Source organism: Adiantum capillus-veneris, chromosome 24 (assembly GCF_014529385.1).
Source record: "Adiantum capillus-veneris isolate H3 chromosome 24, ASM1452938v2, whole genome shotgun sequence".
Lineage (NCBI taxonomy): Eukaryota > Viridiplantae > Streptophyta > Polypodiopsida > Polypodiales > Pteridaceae > Adiantum > Adiantum capillus-veneris.
The window spans coordinates 39,876,441-39,898,786 of record NC_140954.1 but is presented as its reverse complement, the minus strand read 5'-3'; the positions used below and the strand labels follow the sequence as shown (position 1 = coordinate 39,898,786).

Here is a 22,346-nt window from a genome sequence, read left to right as displayed (position 1 = left end):
GCAGTTTGTTACATTCCACTACTAGATGCACTCGTCCTAAAACCCTAGCACCCCTTTCAATATTTCTTTTATATTGCTCTTGAATAAGGTACGACTACCGAGGAGTCCTTCTCTGCAATCAGCACGCGCTGCAATGCCAAAGAAGCCTCTCGAGGCTCTTATTTAAACACCCCTGGCCAAAAAGTATCAAACATGAAAAGTTGGCATCCCTAGGGTTGTTTCCGCTAAATCTAGGGTTTCCGTACACTTTCATGATTTAGGCAGGAGTTTCGGGATTACGCACAGGTGCCATGTCATCATATAATAAGTGTTCAAACATGTCCCCTTCATTCCGGCCCTTTCAGGTGCTTAAAACAGGTTCTCTTTTAGCGGATAGGCCACATCATCACTTTGTGACAGTCCGCTCCATATCCAACCTCAATCTTAGGGTGATGAAACTTTGAGTTGTCTTGCTATCCTTACACTGTGTGGATGGTGGATATCCATATAGGCGATCTCTGAATAAACTGTCGCACATCGGCGTATGAAACTGATCTCCATAGCATTCGATCGAAGTGGGTAGGGACTATGTTGGTGTCACTTGTGTCCTCTCTACATGTTTCTGTCTTAGATCGTGTCTTAGTACGTTGTTCCTCTCAATATGTCTGATGTGGGGGTTCACTTGTCCACATCATAACCTTGTGCAACCATGTACACATGGAGACATACCATACTTGTGATCTCTAGACTCTGCTGGCTGCCATGATGCCTCAAAAGCAAGCGTGTATCTAACCTCATATCTCAGGCTCGATTGAGGAAGCAAATAGTTTGAAAGAGAGACTCCACAACCATAGGCAGTTCATCACCAATCTACTTATAGGATCAAGATTGTGGAGCTTTCTAGCTTGCCCATGACACGGCGTGATAAATTTGGTGTTTATGCCTGGGCTACATACCTTAATGTGAGTTTCACCAATGTGTCAAATAGCCTATACTTTGTGCGGGGCTCCTCAACATTTTCCTGATGATGTCGCTCTAGCATGGGTAGTGTTGCAGATGCCTCAATGAGAATTCTGGGAGGCTTGCAACATTGAGAATCTCCTTGTTCTATTGGTGAAGGCGATTTTAAGATAGACATAGGGAGGGGTTAGACACATCCATGTGGCTGCCCTTGAAAGTAAAGATAATCGGGCTCCGTATCCGAGTTTAGGAATGAAATAGTTGGGTAGGCTCGCCATAGCGGTGTACATAGTGAAATGAGGAGCATAGAAATGTACGAGTATTGCATAGAAGTGAACGTTCGAGTTAGTGAAGTGTAGAGCATAGAAGTGCACAAGTAGCGATAAGAGAGGAGCTGCTCTCACAATTACATAGACCAAAAAAGAAGAGATGCTTTGTATTAATCTAAGCTTACATATATAGAGGTTTATGGTGTCCAACCGCTTATTCTTGCACGGATTCCTATCCTTTGAATTAATGCATGAATTAAGAGATGAAAGTTGAAACACATGCATAACACTTGATTATCCAGCAATCCCCATATCAAGTGTGATCCTCTTTTGATTTATGGCTTCATATCCACTTTAGTGGCTTAGACAAGTTGTGAGTAGGTTGCAGGTTTTTCAAGTTTTGGAAATTTGAAATCCCCCCCCCCCCCCCCCCTTAGAGTGATGTCTCGACATTCTTGGATTTTATCCTTCTATGAAAGCTTCACCAGATGTGAGATTACACTATAGAAGTGGACCAAACATTATCAAATTTTGATCATGCTGTGCAGTGAAGGGGGTCTTAACTCATCATGAAGCCAGTGTCTACCCTTTTACAGATTATTGGAAAGGAAACTAATCTACTCTTCATCATAAGCAAGATTCATTGCAATAGCGAGTAGTGAAGCATTTGGTTCATCATCTTGTTCATCTCTGACCCAATTGGCTTTTTGTTTGTTCTTGTAAAAATAGTCTTTTTCAACATGTTATATGACATTGAATACTTGAGCTAATTTTTACCTTGAGCACAGTCAAATGTTTAGACAATAGAGTGGGTTTTCTTCGATGTTGTAGTGTGAGAGCAGGATTGGTGTACACTTCTTCAAAAGACTGATTACTGTTGGAATTCACACGTTCCTGTTCATGTAGTGAAGTAACCACACCTAGAAATTTGAGATTATTATAATTCTGCATGGTAGTTAATGTATTCTGGTAAATTTTGTATACTCTTGAGGACTGCATAGCTTCAACTTTGGTATAGATTCTAGCCAAGTGCAACATAAGACTTCTCATGCTATTAACATGAGTTGTAAGTGTTGTACCTTTCTTCACGAGGAGGGCAAAAAATTGAATCTTTAAATGTTCAATCTTTGCGTTCTTCATCTGAGCATGAAATAATTTGTTTAGCTCTTGCCGTGCAAGAGCCGACGCAGTTGTCTTGCAATATGATGAATAAAGTCGTTGCTAAGTGCAAGTGCAATGATTGCACTGCAACGCAGCTCCCGAGTCGACGGACGCTTCTCCGTTTGATTAACAATACTCCATAGATTATCTCTCATAAGATGAAATTTAAGTTTTACCTACCAAGTGTGAAAATTTGACCCGCCGAATTTCTCGAGTTTGGTCGGTTTCAGTAATATCAGAGCTCAATAGTTTGCTTTTTCTCCTTATTGTTTTCCTATAGACTTGCAACTTACAACTAGTGTTTGAAGAATACAGATTTCTCCTCAACGTATTACAGGAATGACTTTCCAAGCATCCTCAAGGAAATCTACCATACTAGCCGAACTTTCAATAGTTTCCTAATTATGCGATTCCTCATGTTATGCAACCGGTTCTACCGCCTAATCCACCTGATGGTTGAGAGCTTACACATAGAATCTGGGAGACCCCACCACTATTCCACTTGTCATTGTTTTCCATCATATAGTTGCGGAACCTCCACTTGCACCACCTCTGCCAGTGGCTCCACCTCTGCGACCTCCTCCGCCTCGTCGCCAATATTTCAATACTGGCACAACTACGGTCATTGTGCATAATTGCGGGTGGCCCCTCCTCAACCGAAGGCTTCCACAATCAAGTTCTTTACCTTCTTTGGTGTTCGAGATGGAAAGAAAACCTTTCAACACTTATATCTTATGTTTGAGGGTGAGCCAAGTGCCTTAAAGTTCACCCTTGGCCTTCTAGCAATTCCTATTTTGTGTCCTATTCTGGGGAAGTCGTTCTTATTTTGTGTTCTGTTCTGTTGAATAAATAACTACCCATCAGATGCTTAATTTTGGTGGTTGAGGGCCAGCATTATAATCTTGTGCACCGTCTTGGCTGTCAAGTTTTGGGCTTTTTCTTCGTGGCAAAAAAAGGCTTTATACTTGTCTATAGATGACAGTTGTATCTTTCTAAGTGAAAGATGCACTTGCTGCTGGGATAATATTGTCAGACCTAATGTCTTGTGCTTATTTTCATGACATTTGTTGAGGGTAGGATGTAGAGAAGTGAGTCTTCAGCATAATTTACATTACACCAGTGATGCATGGTGTTGTCTTAATAGTGTTCATCTTCGTCTTTCATTCATTGTGTTCTATTGCTTTTGAAAAATGTTTCCCCCTTTTTTCTCCATAATCTGTCCTGTGGAGTTGTCAATTAATGCTTTGTACCTTAGTGTAGGTAACATTGTTGATGGGACCACAGGCGATGTGGCGTGCGATCATTATCACCTCTATAAGGTATGGCTATTGATACAGCTAAGGTAGCAAAGCTTGCTGGCTATGAAGGTTGGCTATATCTTGGGGTGCTCTAAAATTTGCTGAGAGTTTGGTTACCAGGATGATATATCTATTATGAAGAAATTGGGCATCGATGTTTATCGTTTCTCCATATCATGGTCGCGTATTTTTCCAGGTTGGTTTTATGCAAGACCCATTTTTTCACTGAAGCAAGATAAGAGTTGGAAGAGCTGATGGTTTTATTGTGAATGACTACCACGAGTCTATAAATTACAATTTTCTGAATTTCGGCCTTTCTGGATTCAATAGGTATGTATAAGCTTGAAGCGCTTCAATGGTTAAAATGACAGGAGTTTGACAACATGTGCTTTTATTTGAAGATGGCAGTGGGCAACTAAATCTTGAGGGTGTTTCATTCTACAACAGTCTCATCGATTGCTTGCTTGAAGCTGGTAAAACTTGTTGCTTCCTAGAGCTCATCTCAAATCCAAGTACTCATTGTTTCCAAGGTTGCTTGATGTCTCGAGAGTAATTACATCTTCCAATTTAAAAAGCTGAGTTCTAAATTTTTGTTAGCTTTCTTGGGTATTCACACTTTGCTTACGCAGTATGATTCTATTCAAGACATTCATCTCCAGATTTCGAGATTTACTAGTACCTTTTGACAATAGTAGTGTAAGCTGAACAGCTGATTCACACTTGCTATGGCTCTAGAAAATGGTTGGATGCTAGAGAAGAGATTCTGAAGATACGGTTGGATTCTAGAGAAGAGATTGTTAAGTTTTTTGCACAGGAGGAATGTAAACCTATAAAATGAAAACATTCAATTCTCAACTGCTGGAACATAAGAGTGAAGCGGATGTGTGGACTAATATAGGGGGCAGGTTTTGGTAAATGCTGACCGTAATCAGCTTATTATTTATGTAAGCTCACATAACTATCTAAGACTCAACAGATATTGATTTTATATGTTTTGAGGTGTGTGAGGCTATATGAGAAGATGACAACTTTAGTTGTCTGGTGAGGACTATGAGCTTTAAGCAAGATTTTACAAAATTAAGTTTCACATTTTCTTCAGTTTAGCTTGGGTAAGTGCAGCGAGCTGCGCAACATGAAACTAGAATATTCCCTGCATGATAGCAGAGTACCTACTTCTGCCATAGCCATTTACAGCCTTATTTTTGATCATTTTATACTGCTATATGTAGGTATCGAGCCGTATGTAACTTTATACCATTGGGACTTACCGCTATGGCTTGAAAATGACGTAAATGTGAAAGGGTTCCTGACAAAAAATATCGAGTAAGTCTGATGAATGACAGGCATGGTTGTACGCGAGGAACATCTGTTTACTGCAAATCGGATACTTTTGTCAGGAAGTACTTCACGATTTATGCGGAGAATTGCTTTAAGCTGTTTGGAGATAGGGTAAAGAGCTGGGTAACCATCAATGAGGTTAGAACTATAGCAGTAGAAGGATATGGGGATGGGAGTAAAGCACCGGGACGATGTTCAATCTCCACTTCTGGGATACCCAAGAGTAGAGGAGACTCAAGCACTGAGCCATACATAGTGGCACATAATGCCTTGCTTGCACATGCAGCAGCTGTTCAAGTTTACCGCAAAACCTTTCAGGTGATTATGCTTTTCACAACATAATGGATTTTTTTAGTGATCAGTGCACTGAGCCTTATAAAGGCAAATGCAGGCAGAGCAAAAGGGTAGAATAGGGATTGCTGTTGATGGAAAATGGTTTGAGCCCTACAGCGATACAAGTGAAGATGAAGCTGCAGCTCAAAGATGCATTGAGTTTGAAATAGCTTGGTAATGTGTTACTATGCTTGAATGGTTTATCTGATGATATCTGAAGACTGAGAATTTCCAATTGGTATTGTACTTCACGTGAGTGTGTGTATTGCAGGATCTTAGATCCTCTGTTTGGGATGGATTATCCGGCTTCCATGCGAAAGGGGGCAGGGGATCGCCTTCCAAAATTTTCCGAAGAGGAGCACAATATCCTGGCTGATAGTGTCGATTTCATTGGTTATAATTATTATACTGCTTATTATGCAAAGCATTCGGAAGCTTATATCGAGCCTGCTGAGAGGTGGCATCTGACCGATCGATTGGCTACAACTGAGAGTAAGTAAGGAGGTGTTTCATTATGTCAAGTGCGAGGTGGGTAAGTTTATACCCAGTTTAGGATAGCTGAACCCTCATTTTTGTTGTTGTTAACCTTCTTACAGCTTCGAATTCTGATGGGAACCTTATTGGAGAACGCTTTGTGGGTTTTTACATTTATCATTTGGATAATAATAATTCAGTGCTTTGAGGCATGTGGTAGCATTTGATATGTTTTTGACCTCTGTAGGGTCCACCAGATCTTGGTTGGATTTTCAATTGCCCTTGGGCTCTGCCCAAAGTTCTGAAATGGATCGAGCAACGGTATGGCAAACAGCAAATAGCAAAGATTCCGATCCTGATTACCGAGAATGGTAGCATTCTGCCTATTTATATAATCCCATAGATTTACATGCCAGATGAAAAACTAAAGGTTTTTGTCCAAATGAGCTGATTTTCATTTAATTAGGGTACTTCAGTTCTCCTTTGGCTTGTTTTAAGTAGCAGTTTTCTTTTAAAAAATAGGAACATCAAGGAAAAATTTAATTAGTTTTGTTCTTCATTTAAATTTTGACCCTTCTTTCTTTTAGAGGTGTATGTATCTCTTGGCTGTCTCTCTTTTGCACCCTTATTCTAAGTCGGTGAGTTCAGCCCTCTCTGAAGGTATATCTTGTAGGTACAATGGACATGGCAAGGAACTTACCTTCCGATGTAGCTTGCAATGATCTGAAACGGATTGAATACTTGAAGGCGACGCTCCAGCACCTGGCAGTTTGCATCAAGTAGCAACTTCTACAAATATTTTAGGGAAAATCACCTAAGTACTCCTGAAATTCGTGGAAATTCCCAAAAATACCCCTAAATTCCAGGCAAACCTCTCATATTTTTCTGAAACTTCCCAAACTTAAATTTCTCAAAACTTCCAGAATACCCCTTGTTAATCTGGCAAACATCTCCAAAGACTTTTGTTCCTGCAGCTCTTCATAGGAAGATTGGGTATCCCTCAATAGAAGATGGGGAGTTTAGATGGTATCATCGGCACCCATACAAGACGAGAAGTTCAGATGGTATTGTGGGCTCCCTAGATGAAACAATACATCATATGTAGACACAAATGCCACTATTTTTGAGCTCATTGTTGAAAATTTCTGTCTAGAGCCTTCAAAGTTAGATCTTTTTCGTTATCCAAAATTGAGCAATCCATCCAAGATTGGAATAAGTAGTTTCTGGGAATTTCCCCAAATTTCGGGGGTACTTCGGTAAATTTTCCAATATTCATTAAACGTATGAAAATTTCGACCTTGCATTCCATTATTGTTGTTGTGCAGGGAACATGAGTACCAAGTGAAAGGCTACTTTGCTTGGTCCCTTTTGGACAATTTTGAATGGAATTCGGGATTGGGATGCCGGTTTGGGCTTTACTATGTGGATTTTGAAAATAAACAAATGCGGTATGCCAAATTATCAGCAAAGTGGCTCCACAAGTTTTTATCCAAAGCAGAGAGGACACCGTCGAAGAAGGTGATGTCGAGATGCTGCCAGCCAGGCATACAAAAATTATTGGATCTCTGCAAGGAGTTATGGCTCTCTTAGGGTCCTTCCTTGACACTCTTTAAGATAATTGACAGTTTATAAGTATGCCTCCAGGAGTTGAATTGGGGCCTCTATGCACCCGCACTCACACAACATGCAATTTAAGGAAGCTATGGCCCCATTGGCGACCTCTACTGCTCAAAGAGTGGAATCGTGTATGCTCCACCCCACCTCACTTCTGCAAGCTACAAAAAAAGGGGACCTTTTATACTATACAGTGCACATGGTAAACAATTGATGTATTTGAAAGAAAAAGCATCTTACATATATGCTTGTGACCATAAATGGCATGTACATGGCTTAACAAGTAGTGAGAATTGGGCAAGAGGTTAGCTTGCTGATGATTCTACAAAGATGGAAATTTTTTTAAATACTTTTGCATAAGGAATCTAAACTATATATTGATGTTAAGAGTAGTTTTCTTTTTTGCGTCGGGAGGGTGTTTATGTAAAATTGTTGTTCTTGACGTTCCTTTGAAGTGTGCAATAATGGTTAATGGTTTTACGGGTGTCATAGTCAAAAACCAACAAGCAAAATCTATGTAAAGAATGATGTGAACAAAGTTAAAGTGTGATAAGAGGAAACTGTGAGGTGAGGTATTGAAAGAGGATTAGACTGAGATTGATCTATTTCTTGGGTTTGAACATGCCTTGAGAGGTGTGAAACATCTAGACAAGGTTGCATCTTTTACAATGGTGTCCTAGCCAAAACACAAGCTCTCTCTCTCTCTCTCTCTCTCTCTCTCTCTCTCTCTCAAGTTCTCACATACATGTAGTAGATTGCATATCCATGATAATCCCTTTGGAATGGCAGGTCTTGCGTTCGAGGCTCTTTGAATAGATCGTTGAGGTCTCTTGGGATTGTCCTTTGACATTGAAATGTCTGTTCTTCTTCTTCATGTGCTATACTTGCAAACGTATGTTAATTTGCATAATTTCCAAAATATCCCTTGAATTTCAAACATTCCCAAAATACCCTTAATTGGACCAATTTTTGATGGATGGTCATGATTTTTGTACAAATATTCTTTCTGTGAATTGAGATATATCATTTGTGCCTTAGACGAGAATTTCCACCAATGAGCTCGTAAACAAGGGCATTTGTTGGGCCCTTTGTGCGTCGAAAAAAAATTAGAGGCATTTGTGTGTACAAATTATGAACCATTACATCTTGATAACCCACAATATCATCTAAAATCCTAGTTCTCTTTTATTGAAGGAGAACCAATGATTCTATGGAGAGTTACAAAGAAAAGCCTTTGGAGACGATTGTGAGTTTAACAAGGGGTATTTTGGGAACTATGCAAAAAGTGAAGGGCATTTTGCAAAATTTTGGCAAAATATAACGGTTGCTTTGGAAAATTTTGAAATTTGGTAATTTTCCCAAGATTTTTTTACTTGTTTAACTGTAGGCCAATGCCTTGGATGCTTGGCTGCGGCCTGCCTGCCCACACACCCAATGTTAGGAAATTACTGAAATAGCCCTCAAACTTGTGGAAATTCCAAAAATACTCCTCAAGTTTGGACTAAAACTCCAAATATGGCCTTGAAAATTTTCAAAATTCTCAATCTACCCCTTGCAATACTAGCAAACATGGCAAAAATGGTAATCTTTTACAAGCAAATCACTCTATTCAACAAATTGAGCATGTGAGGATGGAGATTTTCAATGGTATTATGAACCCCAATAATAAAACAACTCGATATTAACACATGCAAGGGTTACCTTTTTTTTTGTATGTGGGTGATTATCTTTGGTGAACAATTTTGTAAATATGTGTTTATGCTTTTGTATATTATGTTTGGAGAAATTGAAGCAATTCCTTGCAAAAAAATAGCATTAAAAATTTGCAGGGATATTCAAGAAATTTTCGTTGGTCGTCAATTGGTCACATGCAGTATGAGGAAAGGTCGCTTGAAGACCTTTCCTTCCCGTCAAGCATTGTGGGGAGGGGGGCCATGCAGGCGACGTGATTGGAGGAGACATGCGAGCGAGAAAGATTGGAGACTGTCAAAATATTTTGAGCGTTGACTTGCCATGCAACGATTGTGAATGATTGGAAGAGATAGAGGGTGTTGGTTAGATTTTCGGGTGCTTGCCATTGTGGCAAGCACGCCCCAACCGGTCTCCAGTCACCCCTTACAACCTACTGCCAGTTGACCAAAATGATAGTCAATGCCATGCGCACGCGGCATTGAACCCCGCTCTTGCTTGCTCGGGCTTTGGTGCTCTACCACTCCACCTATATGCACATACATGCCCTTGAGGCGGCGGCCAGTAGATCATAACCCTAAACGAGGTACTAGCCCCCCAAAAACCATTGTGACCGGCTGTGTCACGTGCACCTACACAGGGGCAAGCACCTCTCTCAGCACTATTTAACACGGGGTAATTGAATGAAGTATAAGAGAAGTGAAGCACATTTCCTGCAAAGCACGGAGGCCGTCCTATTTGCCGTTGTTTACTTTTTTGGTCTGTGTTTACTTTTGTCCCTGTCCGAGTTCACTTTATAAAAAAGTGGCTTCGTCTTGGGGACAAGCAACTCCACGTGGCCGTGTGGTTAGGGCGCCGAGGTGCCGATGAGGAGGTCTCGGGTTTGACTCTCCGTCCTCCTCGAGATCCCCTCAGTCTGTCGGCGATCGTTGATCCCACCACCCCTGGGTCTTAATGATCCCGTGTTAGATAGTGTTGAGGCAAGCACCCCGGTACTTAACCATTGCCGAGGCAGCGATGATTCCGGGTGCTGAGCTGGAGATGATTCTGGACGCTGACTAGCCGGCAGCGCTGCACCTTTATTTTGTTGAGTGATGGGGGCAGGATGGCGTGCCTCCCGGATTGCTTTGATCAACCAATCATGGGGATCGAGCTCAGCACCGTAGTCGCTACTAGCCGTGTGGTTGCTGGGAACCTGTCATGCTACCATCGGATCGACATGGCCTCCTTCACCTCCACCTCCACTTCCTTGGATTTGATCTGCTTCCCCAACGCCACCATATCGTCCTCCTCTGCTCTTGCATATCCTGGGTAAACATTTTAAATCCTACTTCCATAGCTGCATTTTTCACACAAATCGCATGCCCTTCCTTGCCGCTGCCACCACTTGCTAACATTAAAAGCAGATGGCCAATGCTAGAGCTGTGTTCTTTCGCGTCTGCTCTCGACCATCAACCCAAGATTCTTCCCTTCTTCTAGCCAAGTAGCAAAGAGACCTTCCTTCAAAATGTTTACTAAAGGTTCTGAAAGAATCTTCCACCCTCATTCTAATGTGATTGGTATTGCATGTAATTTTCATGCAGGTTGTTCTTCTCAAGGATAAATAGGTCAGAGTGAGACAATCTCACTATACGCTTGTGTGCATAGTGATGATGCATGGATCTCCAGGGATTAAAAAGCCCACCATATATAGGTATCTATGTCATCATCTCTATTTGGAAAGCGCTCCATGCCTACTAACGCCACAAAGAAAGAATTACTTGTCGTGGCTTTGCTGCAACTCTTGGTGTGTCTCATCGAGTTCCATGACAAGATCGATCTTGATCATGTCTCGTACCTTCAGTAGGTAATATAGATCTCATATCTTAGATTTACAGACTTGGGTTGTTTTATATTTATCCGATTTTCAAGAGTGCTTCTTTCTTCAACTCAAGGCTATTCTTGATAGTCAATAATATAACTTTCGATGAATCAACAAACTTCTTGTAGGAGGCTAGGCCTTGCGGCTAACAGTGGTGTATTGCTTGTGGCCCGTAGTGTTCATGTGGTGCAATTCTGGTCACTATGCTTATGGTATAATGAGTGTTCCAAGCTTAAGTGAAATAGAAGCTCTTCGAGTAGAAGGTTATTAGGATGTGCCGTAATAGAAAGGATGAGAAGGTTGTTAGGATGTGCCCTGATAAGAGAGAATGAGCACCTTCCTTTGATACTTAAAAATGGTGGGATTGAAGCTAATGAGAGACACCAATCTTGAGAAGTGGAACAAAGACTTACACAAATTTGGGATCAAGTGTGCTTGTGAAAGAGGGATGCCTTGAATATGCTCTTGTATGAGAGTTTTGAAACATTGTTTGAGGAGCACAAGAAGCTGTTTCTTGATATAACGCTTTTCATCCTTCCACTATCCTATGCAGATGGAAAATCTCATAAGCTACATGAAGCTTGTATATATCTTGTTCTTATCCATACTCCACCATCGGTGCAAATTGAATTTGAGGTAGACTTCTAGTACTTTGTTTGTAGTTTGGGTTTTATGATCTCACTAAAATTCAGCTGATGAAGCCAGCCAGATCGACGGATCTTTTGCTTAAGAAATCTTCGGGGATCTTTTGCTTGGGATTGATTTCTAAGTGGGACTGCCAAAGCTGAGAAACGTGATATATACAACATGCAAGTAGACTAGAAACAAAGTACTAAGAGTCTATCTGAAATTCAATTTGCATTGGTAGTTGAGCATAAATAAGGCCAAGATATACATAAGCTTCATGTAGCTTATGAGATTTTCCATCTGGATGGGTTAGTGGAAGATGAAAATCACTCTATCAAAATAGTGCCTTGTGCTTCTCATATAATTCTCCAAAACTCTCATATAACAACATATTCAAAGCATCCGACTTCCACAAGCATACTCGATCCTGAGTGTAAGCCTTTGGTCCAATTTTTAAGATTTGTCTTTCATTAACTACAATATCACCATTCCAAAAAGCAAGGGAAGGCACTCACCCTCTCCATTATTGCACATGTCCTAACAACCTTCTCCATGAGTTACCATTGTGCTGGTGTGAAGTAAGCCTTGGGCAAAATAAGTGTCTGATAGACCCATATCTATATCATTTCCAATGTGCAAGGCTACTTGAAGAGCTTCTATTTCACTTATTCTTGGAACACTCATTATACCATACGCATAACAACTATGTGGGCTATCAATCAAGAGGTAACATTGTAACACATGAACACTATGGGCCACAAGCAACATGCCACTAGTAGCCCAAAAGCCTAGCCGTAAAATGTCTTTCGTAACTTTTGCTGATTCACTATAAGTAATATTATTGACTATCAAGAATAGCCTCGAGTTGAAGAAATTAGCACTTCTCAAAATTGGATAAATATGAAAGAACACGAGTTTGTAAATCTAGAACATAAAATGTTACAATTTAAGATATGAGATCTATACCACTTGCCAAAGGTGCGAGACATGATCAAGATCGATCTTCTCGTGGAACTTGGTCAGATGCATCAAGAGTTGTAGCTAGGCCTTGGTAAGTAATTCTTTTTGTGTGGAGTTGGTAGGCAAATCCAAGAGGATATGAATACATAGATACTTGAATATGTTAGAACTTTCAGTCCCTAGAAGTTCATGCATCCCCATCATGTACACGGACATATACTGAGATTCTCTCATCCTTACCTTGGCACACTTGGCTCATTCTCTCATCCTTACCTTTTAACCTCATCCTAAGAGGCTCCTCCCATGTCACAACTGTAGCACTGTTGTCCATAGTTAAGAACGCACTCCCACATTGGTGTACTGAGTGAACAAGCACAAAGCACTTCCACATTGAAGCAAATCCCTCACATAAAAATAATCATGTGCATTTTTTAAAAAAATGTATGTAATCACTCTCATATGTAAGCACAGTCCCTGGAAGCTCATGCATCCCCACTATGTATAGGGACATATATTGAGGTTCTCTCATCCTTACCTTGTCACACTTGGCTCATTCTCTCATCCTTACATTTGAACCTCATCCTAAGAGGCTCCTCCCATGTTGCAACTGCAACATTGTTGTGCAAAGTTAAGAGCACACTCCCACATTGGTGTATGGAGTGAACAAGCACAAAGCACTTTCACATTGAAGAAAATCCCTCACATGAAAATAATCCATGCAATTTTTTTTTGAAATTTATGTAATCACTCTCACATAAGGAGAACACCCCTTTGATTATCTTTGAACACCAAGATTAGACACTACCCTTTAAACATCTAGAGTGGTAAGATCTTCTTCACACACACATAAAGGGTACACTACCATGGAAAAGGGAGATTTAAGAAAATTTGTGGCACGGGGTTTCACACCTGGTAGGTTAAGCTAAAAGGCTACTTGATGAAGAATGGTCTTTGGGGAGTAGTAAAGCCTCTAGGGCAAGGAGAGACTATTCAAACTAAAGCATCCACAACATAATTTCAAAGTAACGATGAGCATGCACTTGGGGTAATTCTCACCACATAGATTTTTACCTCTCATGACCCCTCAATAGTCACTTTTTTGCCTTTTGAAGGCCTTTGTGAAGACTTCACCTTGTTTTTTTTTAAAATGTTATTGTGAATATAAATAGTCTCTACCTTCAAAGATGTAGGATTTTCAACCAATTGATTCTTGACAGTGCTATTATAAGGTTTTCTAGAGTAACCATGGAACTCTTTTGAGTCATTTCTGAGTTTGACTCTTAGCTTTCTTGATTCATTGGAGCACAAATCAATTCTTCTATGATTTATTGGTTACCTTACTCACTCAGTTTTTCTATTGCTCGAGAAATGTTGCTCGGAATTCAGGTTTCCTCCTTGGAAATTGTAATATTGGGTTAATCTTGGGAAACAAAAAAACTTTTCTTACATATGTGGAAACTTGCGGGGCTGGGAAAATCATTTTATGGGGCAATTTTTGGGTCCTTTTCATCCATTTATGAGAAGGTGAAAAAAATATTTGAGAAGAAAAATTATACATAATTTTTACTTTTAAAAATCTTGAAATTTGAGCGAGCGTCAAATCCTTCTTGCAAAAATATGAGGCATCCATTTTTTTATTTGAACTGGTTTTGAATAAGATGAAACTACCTTTTCCCAAGCCCATGTGAAAAGCAATGTTTCTTGTGTTGGAATTAGGGTTGCAGGAAAACACACACAGCTTGGAGAAGACAAAGGAAGCTCAAGGCACACAACAAAGAGTGTATTACTTAGTGTGCAATGGAAAGATAGATAGCCCTAGAATGATGGGCGTATATACAATGCACGGGGGAAAAAAACCTCTTAAAGAGGGAAAAAATGCCCCAACGGTCCTAAGTGTGTTCACACATATCACTACCACATGTATATGGTAACAAACCCCCCATGGAGTGATGCGGTGAATGAGAGCTGGCACATAGAGTAAATGGAAGTGCCATGCCCTGGGGACATGGTCAGTCCACAAAGGGAGTAAGCCCAAAGATTTGCAAAAAGCTTCAAAATTCTCACAAGACAATGCCTTGTGAAAAGATCTGCAAGGTTGTTTTATGTTGGCACATAAGCCAAGTTGATCTGTCCTGCTAAGAGCCTTTCCCTGACATAGTGGTAATGCACCTCAATGTGCTTTGTGTGAGTATGAAAAACTGGATTCCTCGCAACTGCCAATGCACTTTGACTGTCAGTGTAGATAGTGTTGGCAGTGTCCTGTCCAACACCCAAATCAACCAGAAGACGGCTGAGCCATACACATTCAACCATAGCTGTGAAGACTGCCCTCTACTCACCCGCACAACTGGAAGTGGCCACAATAGGTTGCTTCTTGCTCAACCATGATATGCACGAGCTTCCAAGCATGAAACAAAAACCACTTGTGGACACTCGTGTGTTAAAACAACCAGCCGAATTTGAGTCCAAAAAAGCATGTAAGTCTGACATAAATGATCTCCCCTTGGGATAAAACAAGCCAAGATGTAAAGTGCCACTTAAGTAGCGGAAAGTACTCTTGATAGCCTGTCAATGCTTACACCCTGGGCTATGCATAAATCTGTTGACCTGTGAGACTGCAAACTGAATATCCGGCCTTGTGTATACATAGATGAGGCATCCAACAGTAGTTTGGTAAAGAGTGACATCTGCAGGATTGCCAACATCATGAAGACTCAATTTCAAACTTGTTTCCATGGGAGTGGCAATAGCTTTGCAATCCTCAAGTCCAAACCACCATCACACTGCTTAAACTGTATACCCAAGTAATGATGCAACAACTCCAAATATTTCATCTTAAAGTAGCATTCAAATCAGCCTTAGATTCGGTAATATGTCTCTCATTTTTTCAAGTGATCAACAAATCATCTACATAAAGAACCACAATGAGAAGTACATCACTCTCATGCTTTACATACAATGTGCTTTTTGTTGGACTGTTACGAAAGCCTCGTTTGATCAAATGAGTATTAGCCTTCTTATACGAAGCACAAGGAGATTGCTTCAACCCATACAAAGCTTTGTTACATTTGCCCACCTTATCCTCTTGTCCTTTCTTGACAAAACCGCAAGGCTGCGTTACATAACCTTTCTCAAATATGTCACCATTCAAGAAATCAGTAACAATTTCTGATTGATGTCCATCCCAACCAAAATGAGCTACCAATACACATAAAAAATGCACAGTAGTCATACAACAAGTGGGAGCAAAAGTCTCTTCATAATCTATGCCTTTTTGCTGTGCATAACCCTTTGCAACAAGTCGAGCCTTATAGCGATCAATCTCACCATCCGGCTTGCATTTCAACTTGTAAACCCACTTTGTACCATTGGCCTTTTTGCCAGGACGCAAATCACATGAAGTCCATGTGTCATTTTCTGTAAGTGCATCATATTCTGATTGCATGGCAGCCATCCAATTTTTTGAATTCTGTGCTTCATCAAAAGACAGAGGTTCCTCAACATCATGTAAGGTAGACACAACCAAATCATAACAATTTGATGCATAAGATGCATGGCAAGAGCCTGAACGAGTGCGACTAGACAAAGGTGCATCCAATTTACTATCACACAATGTATGCACTAGCCATTTTGGCATACCTCTAGCTTGCTCATTTTCAGCCCTTTCCTCATCAAGTACATCATGTACATCTGCATCAGTAATAGGCTGATCTATAACATTTTTAGAAACCCCATAGGCTGTACATTTGCCTCATTGGAATTTACATTCATACTTCCACCACTAAAAAGAGGCAACAAAGTGTCATAAATGTCCTATGAGCTTACATTATTGTCTCTAGTACATGACAGTAAGGGCTGAATAGAATCTTCCACAAACACAACATCCCATGAAACCAAAATACGCTTTGTTTGTGGATGATACAACATGTAACCTTTGCTTTCAGCACTATAACCAACAAAAATACATTTAACAGCCTTATCATCCAATTTTCTTTGCCGTGTTTGTGGCACCAAAGCATATGCCAAATAGCCAAAAACACGCATGTGCTCAATAGAAGACTTTCTATCATGCCATGCTTCATATGGAGTAATAGATTGAAAAGATTTTGTTGGACACTTGTTTAGTACATAAGCGGCACATATGATAGCCTCAAGCCAAAAGAATGCGGCAAAGCTTGACTTTTGACCATACATCATGTCATTTTCGTAAGTGACCCATAGGTATTCCTACATTTTGTTTATAACAGTTTGGTCCTAATAGATAAAGCAATTTTGTAATATCCATCTAATTATCATAATTAGCGTAATTTTGTCAAAGCACTGCAGTGGCTTTTTGACTGAATTTTTAACCCAACACGGTGTTCTTACTAGTGAGATCTTTTCAAGCCCTTGTGTTTTTTTGTTGGAAAAGCCATGTTAATAATACCTTCGAGCACTCCAAGAAGGCTGTCATTTCCTGAGAGAGGAATATTTTCATAACATTGTGTAATATCAGTGGTGAAGATACAATAGATATCCGTAGGTTGGTTGATAAACACCTTCGATGAATTCCTAGCAAGCCAGAAAGTACATCACTCTATACCACGGAATCTTTTAAGATCTGTTCTTCTTTTAGCACAAAGATTGCATACCTCTACCATGACTAGGTTTAGGCAGGAAGTGACATGTTTTGTAATGGAAGAAAAAATTACAGTTTGAAGCATTTGAAATCCATTCGAACTTTTGTTTGTGTTTTTTAAAAGTTGGAAACAACACGGGAAGCTTATTTGAAGTTTCAATGTATCCCGTATTGTCCAAATCCCTTAGCAAGGATGAGGCCACATCCTTTAGTGTTTCATTCACCTTTTCAAATTCATGTCCACCCAACCTTACCAGGGAAGCTTCATAAACAAGCTTCTTACAAATAACTAATACAGTGTTAGTTGCTTTATCAAGGCCGACTATAAACCAATCACAAGTCAACTCATGATAGTATTGTATAATTTTTAGGGTGACCCAAGTAGTATCCAAGCTGAGCCATGTCTTTGGCAAAAGACTAAACTTTTGAAAAAAGGTTGTTTTAAGTTTTTCAACAAGATCCTGTAGGATCTGCTGCTCCAGTAGGATCTTTAAGGCTAAGTCAGCCAGATAGTCCAGTAGTGCAGACAGTGCCATTCTAGGATTTAGAGGTACTACAAGTATTCAATTCAAACCCATACCAAGTAAATCTCGAAGAGAAGAAGTCTTAATAATAATTAGGTTTGTCGTACAGACATGCACACCAAGTAAACCAAAATCCTTGCAGTAAGTGGTAAAATTTCCGTATTTACACTTTAAAATAGGTTCATGTCTCAGAAATTCATCTAAGTATACAAAACACTTTATAGGATCAGAATATCTCCAACCAAACACCATGTTTTTAATCACAAGATGATTACCATATATTAAATCAAAGTATGATTACCATATATTAAATCAAAGTATTCAATAAAAATTTATATTTTGGCAAAAAGAAATCCAAAATTCTATTGGTGGAATGACAATGAATGAAATTTGGACTACAGTTTTGCTTAGTAGATAGCACCTCCCGATCTCATTGACCGCTACCTACACAATCGCATTTCCAAAAGATGTTTAATAGGCAACCCCCCACCCCTTCCTCTTGTAAAGCTTCTAGATTTTCCTCTTCCAAAACTGGAGTCAGCAGACGAAGAGGGGGTAAGAAAGGAAGTAAACGTGGAGTTTGGAGTTAGCAATGTGGCGGGTCTTTTTTATAAGGGGACTCATCATCTTCAAAATTAGGCTTCAAAAGTCCCAGAATAGTTTTTATCCCTTTGTAAGAATCGTAAGTAGTAAGGAGCATCCCTGGTTCATTTGCCTCGAGTTCCTTGAGCATGCCAACCATTAATGTACAAAATTGTATGAATGGAATTTGTGCTAAAACCAACTCCTTGGCTTGTCCACCTAGCCAAGAATAGATGAGAGTAAGATGAAAGGATGTAGGACATTTTGGGAATATAGATTCCAGGTTGTTGATTGCATACCAAACTGCATGGTCGAACCATATAATGTTAGACTCACATGACGCTTTAGGGTTAAGGAATCTGCAAGCGCACTTGAGATATGGTCTATAAATATTCCAGACTAATTTTGCATAATAATCAGCATTATTTTTACTAAATTCCATTAGACCTTTGGTTCTTACATAAAGACCTGCATTAGAGCTACACTTCTTGGAATCCAGAAAGTACATGTTGAACGGAGCTTTAATCAGCTCTCCTTTGTCCAAACATTGCACTCCTTTGAGTATCTTTAGCTGAGAATCTTCCATTGTAGCAACTGGTAGATTTGCCAAAAAAACCCACGTTTCTATTGAGATAGGAGCCAAAAAACCTTTATTAGAGAGTAACCAAAGTTTGTGCTCCACCCCTAAAGATTCAACCTCCAATTTTGTATTGGTAGAAATGGAAAAAATTTGGATACCTTAGGTATCAATTTCAAGAGCGAAGTCTCACTAAAAGAACGTAAATCTTTTCGAAATTCTTTAACAGCTTCCGCAGCTGTAGCATCCCTACAGAAAAGATTGTTGGTAGGTGGGAGAATTGGAATAGTCGGGGCAGTGACAAAACTCGGGCTGAGCCCACACTGCTTTTTGAGAAGGTTAGCAAGTTCAACATCATCAGAAGAGAACTTGGCCAAGTTCTCTTTATGATATTTGGAGATAGTTGGAATATTAGCAATACTATCGGTAATAACTGAGACACCCTCCTTACTGTTTTTAACCAAAACAACCAAAGTTTTGACCCATTTGTCAAAGGAAACTGTGTGAATCAGGGAGGTAGTAGGATTACTAGACGAGGCCACATGGGAAGGATTGTATAGCCTAAGTAATCCTGAGAAAGTACGCACATCGATAGGATAATTACGTTTGGAAATGTCTACAGTATACCAAAGGGATTACAATCACCTTGCAGGATGGCATAATCGATAATCTAAGCACGATGACAATGGCTACAACTAACCAAGTAAACACGTGCATTTTTTGAATATACCCAAGTTGTATAAACCAGATTCTTATGTTGTCTACAAGGCAAAAGTCCTTCTGTGTACTATAGGGTGCTAAAATGGACATGTATTTAGGTTTTTTTTTTTTGCTTAGTAGATAGTATAGATTTGTCAAAACCATCAGCTAGATAGAAGGAATAAATATGGAATCAAAATCCTCATGTAAGGTCTCCAAATGGAGTGCGTATATAATGTTTTTTTTTAAATTTATTGAAAAGCAATCAAAATACTGCCAAAATTGGTCCAAAAAAATTCTTTCAAAAAATTATAGTAAGAAGGAAAACTTATAGAGAAACAAGAACGTGTAAAACAATAAGCAACCATACCCAAGTTGTATAAACCAGGTTCTTATGTTGTCTGCAAGGCAAAAGTCCTTCTGTGTAATATAGGGTGCTAAAATGGACATGTATTTAGGTTTTTTTTTTTTGCTTAGTAGATAGTATAGATTTGTCAAAACCATCAGCTAGATAGAAGGAATAAATATGGAATCAAAATCCTCATGTAAGGTCTCCAAATGGAGTGCGTATATAATGTTTTTTTTTTAATTTGTTGAAAAGCAATCAAAATGCTGCCAAAATTGGTCCCAAAAAATGCTTTCAAAAAGTTATAGTAAGAAGGAAAACTTATAGAGAATCGAGAACAATAAGCATGCGTACGCACAAGTGTCTATTTTTTGATTCAAAATCCTCCTGTGAGGTCTTTGATTAGAAGTGTGTATATAAGGTTTTTTGAAAATTTCATGAAAAATCGTCAAAATGTTACTAGAATTCTTCCAAAAAAGTATGAGAAGTACAATATAATAGGAAGAATGATAGAAAACTGAGTTAGTACCAATAAAACTCATCACAAAACAATACTACTAAGAGTCAATAATAGTACATGCTACCTAGAAAACAAGGGGACATTAGGAACAACGTAAAACTTGAATACTCCAGTACGAGATAGAGGTATCCTTGTAGCTAAGATATAACCAAAAATCATAGAAACCCATGGTGAAACATTTAAAAAAAGTACGAGCATACTTTAGCTCACCCATAGATTTATCATTTACATAGTGGATCTCTTAAATTTAAAAATTATTGATGATTCTACCTCTAATGCTAGCACGAATTCATGAAAACTGATCGGATAAGCATTACTTGGGGACCCTCGTAAGATGCACATTATTCAAGACAAGCTTAAAGTAGCATAAAATAGACAACTTAAGCCTGAACCATTAGGAACTAGAGATCCGATCATTAAACCCAATAGGCCTCTTAGGGTGTTCAAAGATGCTATCAGGCCATATCTACATAGGAGAGCAAAAGAAAACATTGTATATTACGACATGGAGTGATAGGATGGATTTCACGAGTGTGACAACAATAACAAGTAGCTGTCACCCATTATGTACAACTTAATACTAATTAATTGTATTGATGTTTGGTCGGTAGGTAAAGGTCCCCACTTTCATCTAGCAAGAGTTTTTGCTTATCCTCCAAATCCAAATTTTTTCTCTAGCCAGTGTATCATTGTTAATGTACAATCAAAATATCATGTTTTGATTGGCATTTCATAAGAAAGTTACAAATTGGGTGCGGTGGGTAACTATCATATACTAAGACTACTAAGTATTGTCAAGAGGATTAAAGTTTTAATCATAATATTTTTTGACATCAACAGGCTTGTTGGATACCATCTCTCACTCGACTGGGATATGGTGTAGATAAAGGTATCCGTATCCCACCCCTTGGAAGGCAATGTATTGCATTAAAGGAGTTAAATTTCATAAGAAGCTCTTAGACTTTGAAAAACAAGCAGTGCTATCACAGTCACTCTCACCTTTGAATACAACATCTATCAACAATTGGCTTTCCCTACTCACCCTTTCTCGAAAGGATAAACTCTTAGAAGCCTTCTCTTTGTTTCTTTCTAATTTATTGGTCATTGATGCACAAGAGTGTTCTGACCATGATTTTTATTTCTCATCCTTACCTATCATTGTGAATAAGCTATATTTCATCATTGGCATCCTGACTATTCATATTGAAATCAAACAACTAGAAAGGGTGGTAAACCCACTTTTGGATTTTAGAAGAGGATGAGAAAGAAGATCAAACCTTCTAGCAGGCTCTAGTAACCCCCCCCCCCCCCCCCCCCCCAAAAGAAAAAGATCTATCTCCATAATCTTTTCAGAGGTTATTCCCTTATTACCCCCTAGACAGGTTGAATTGGATGCAATTTGACTTGAACACAAATTATGGGATTATGAAATACTAAATAATTGTGCACCATTCACAATTTCATCTCTAGATCTTTCTCTGTAGCATCCCTAATGAAATGGTGGAGCAGTGAAAAACTCTAGCACTACATTAATCTAAACATCTCTTGTCCCAAGATGTTCTTTTTGAGCTGAAACACATCAAGCTCTCTGATGTGGATAATAAGAAATGTTCAAGTTCTTTTGACATTGCTCACACAAAAGGGCTCCCCCTCATGGATCCAGCAAAGGATCATAAGAGGTTTCTAAAGAATTGATAGAATTCATACAAACCTTTCCTCAAGTGCTAGTGCAAAAGGGCTGACCCAAACTCAAGCTGTTCCTCATCAATTATATGGTTCGACCAATTCCTTTGGTATGTGTTCCAGAATCTACCAAGGTTTTTTCAATTTTCTTCTAGACTAGCATAAGTTTATGCATTGCTGGGTGGCTTCTTTCCCTACGGATTTACACCATAGTAATAGTATCTATCACTTTCA

The 22,346-nt window shown here is 39.2% G+C and overlaps 1 protein-coding gene across 7 annotated transcripts in view; it reads left to right on the top strand.

The window, feature by feature from the left end:
• Positions 1-10,747, top strand: part of LOC147426244 (beta-glucosidase 25-like) — a 57,301-nt gene extending 46,554 nt beyond the window's left edge. For 3 of the 7 annotated variants that reach the window (XM_086497836.1, XM_086497837.1, XM_086497841.1), the window contains 11 exons: positions 3,630-3,688; positions 3,788-3,863; positions 4,069-4,140; positions 4,897-4,990; positions 5,065-5,323; positions 5,397-5,512; positions 5,610-5,830; positions 5,935-5,972; positions 6,060-6,183; positions 6,486-6,591; positions 7,138-7,813. In XM_086497836.1, coding sequence (XP_086353962.1) covers positions 3,630-3,688; positions 3,788-3,863; positions 4,069-4,140; positions 4,897-4,990; positions 5,065-5,323; positions 5,397-5,512; positions 5,610-5,830; positions 5,935-5,972; positions 6,060-6,183; positions 6,486-6,591; positions 7,138-7,402 — 1,430 coding nt within the window. In that variant the 3' untranslated portion in view covers positions 7,403-7,813. Of the gene's footprint in view, positions 1-3,089; positions 3,114-3,624; positions 3,689-3,787; positions 3,864-4,068; positions 4,141-4,896; positions 4,991-5,064; positions 5,324-5,396; positions 5,513-5,609; positions 5,831-5,934; positions 5,973-6,059; positions 6,184-6,485; positions 6,592-7,137; positions 7,814-10,219; positions 10,427-10,698 lie in introns of those variants that run through there. The other 4 variants (XM_086497842.1, XM_086497838.1, XM_086497839.1 and 1 more) reach the window with 4 other exon arrangements.
• Positions 10,748-22,346: the final 11,599 nt, after the last annotated feature.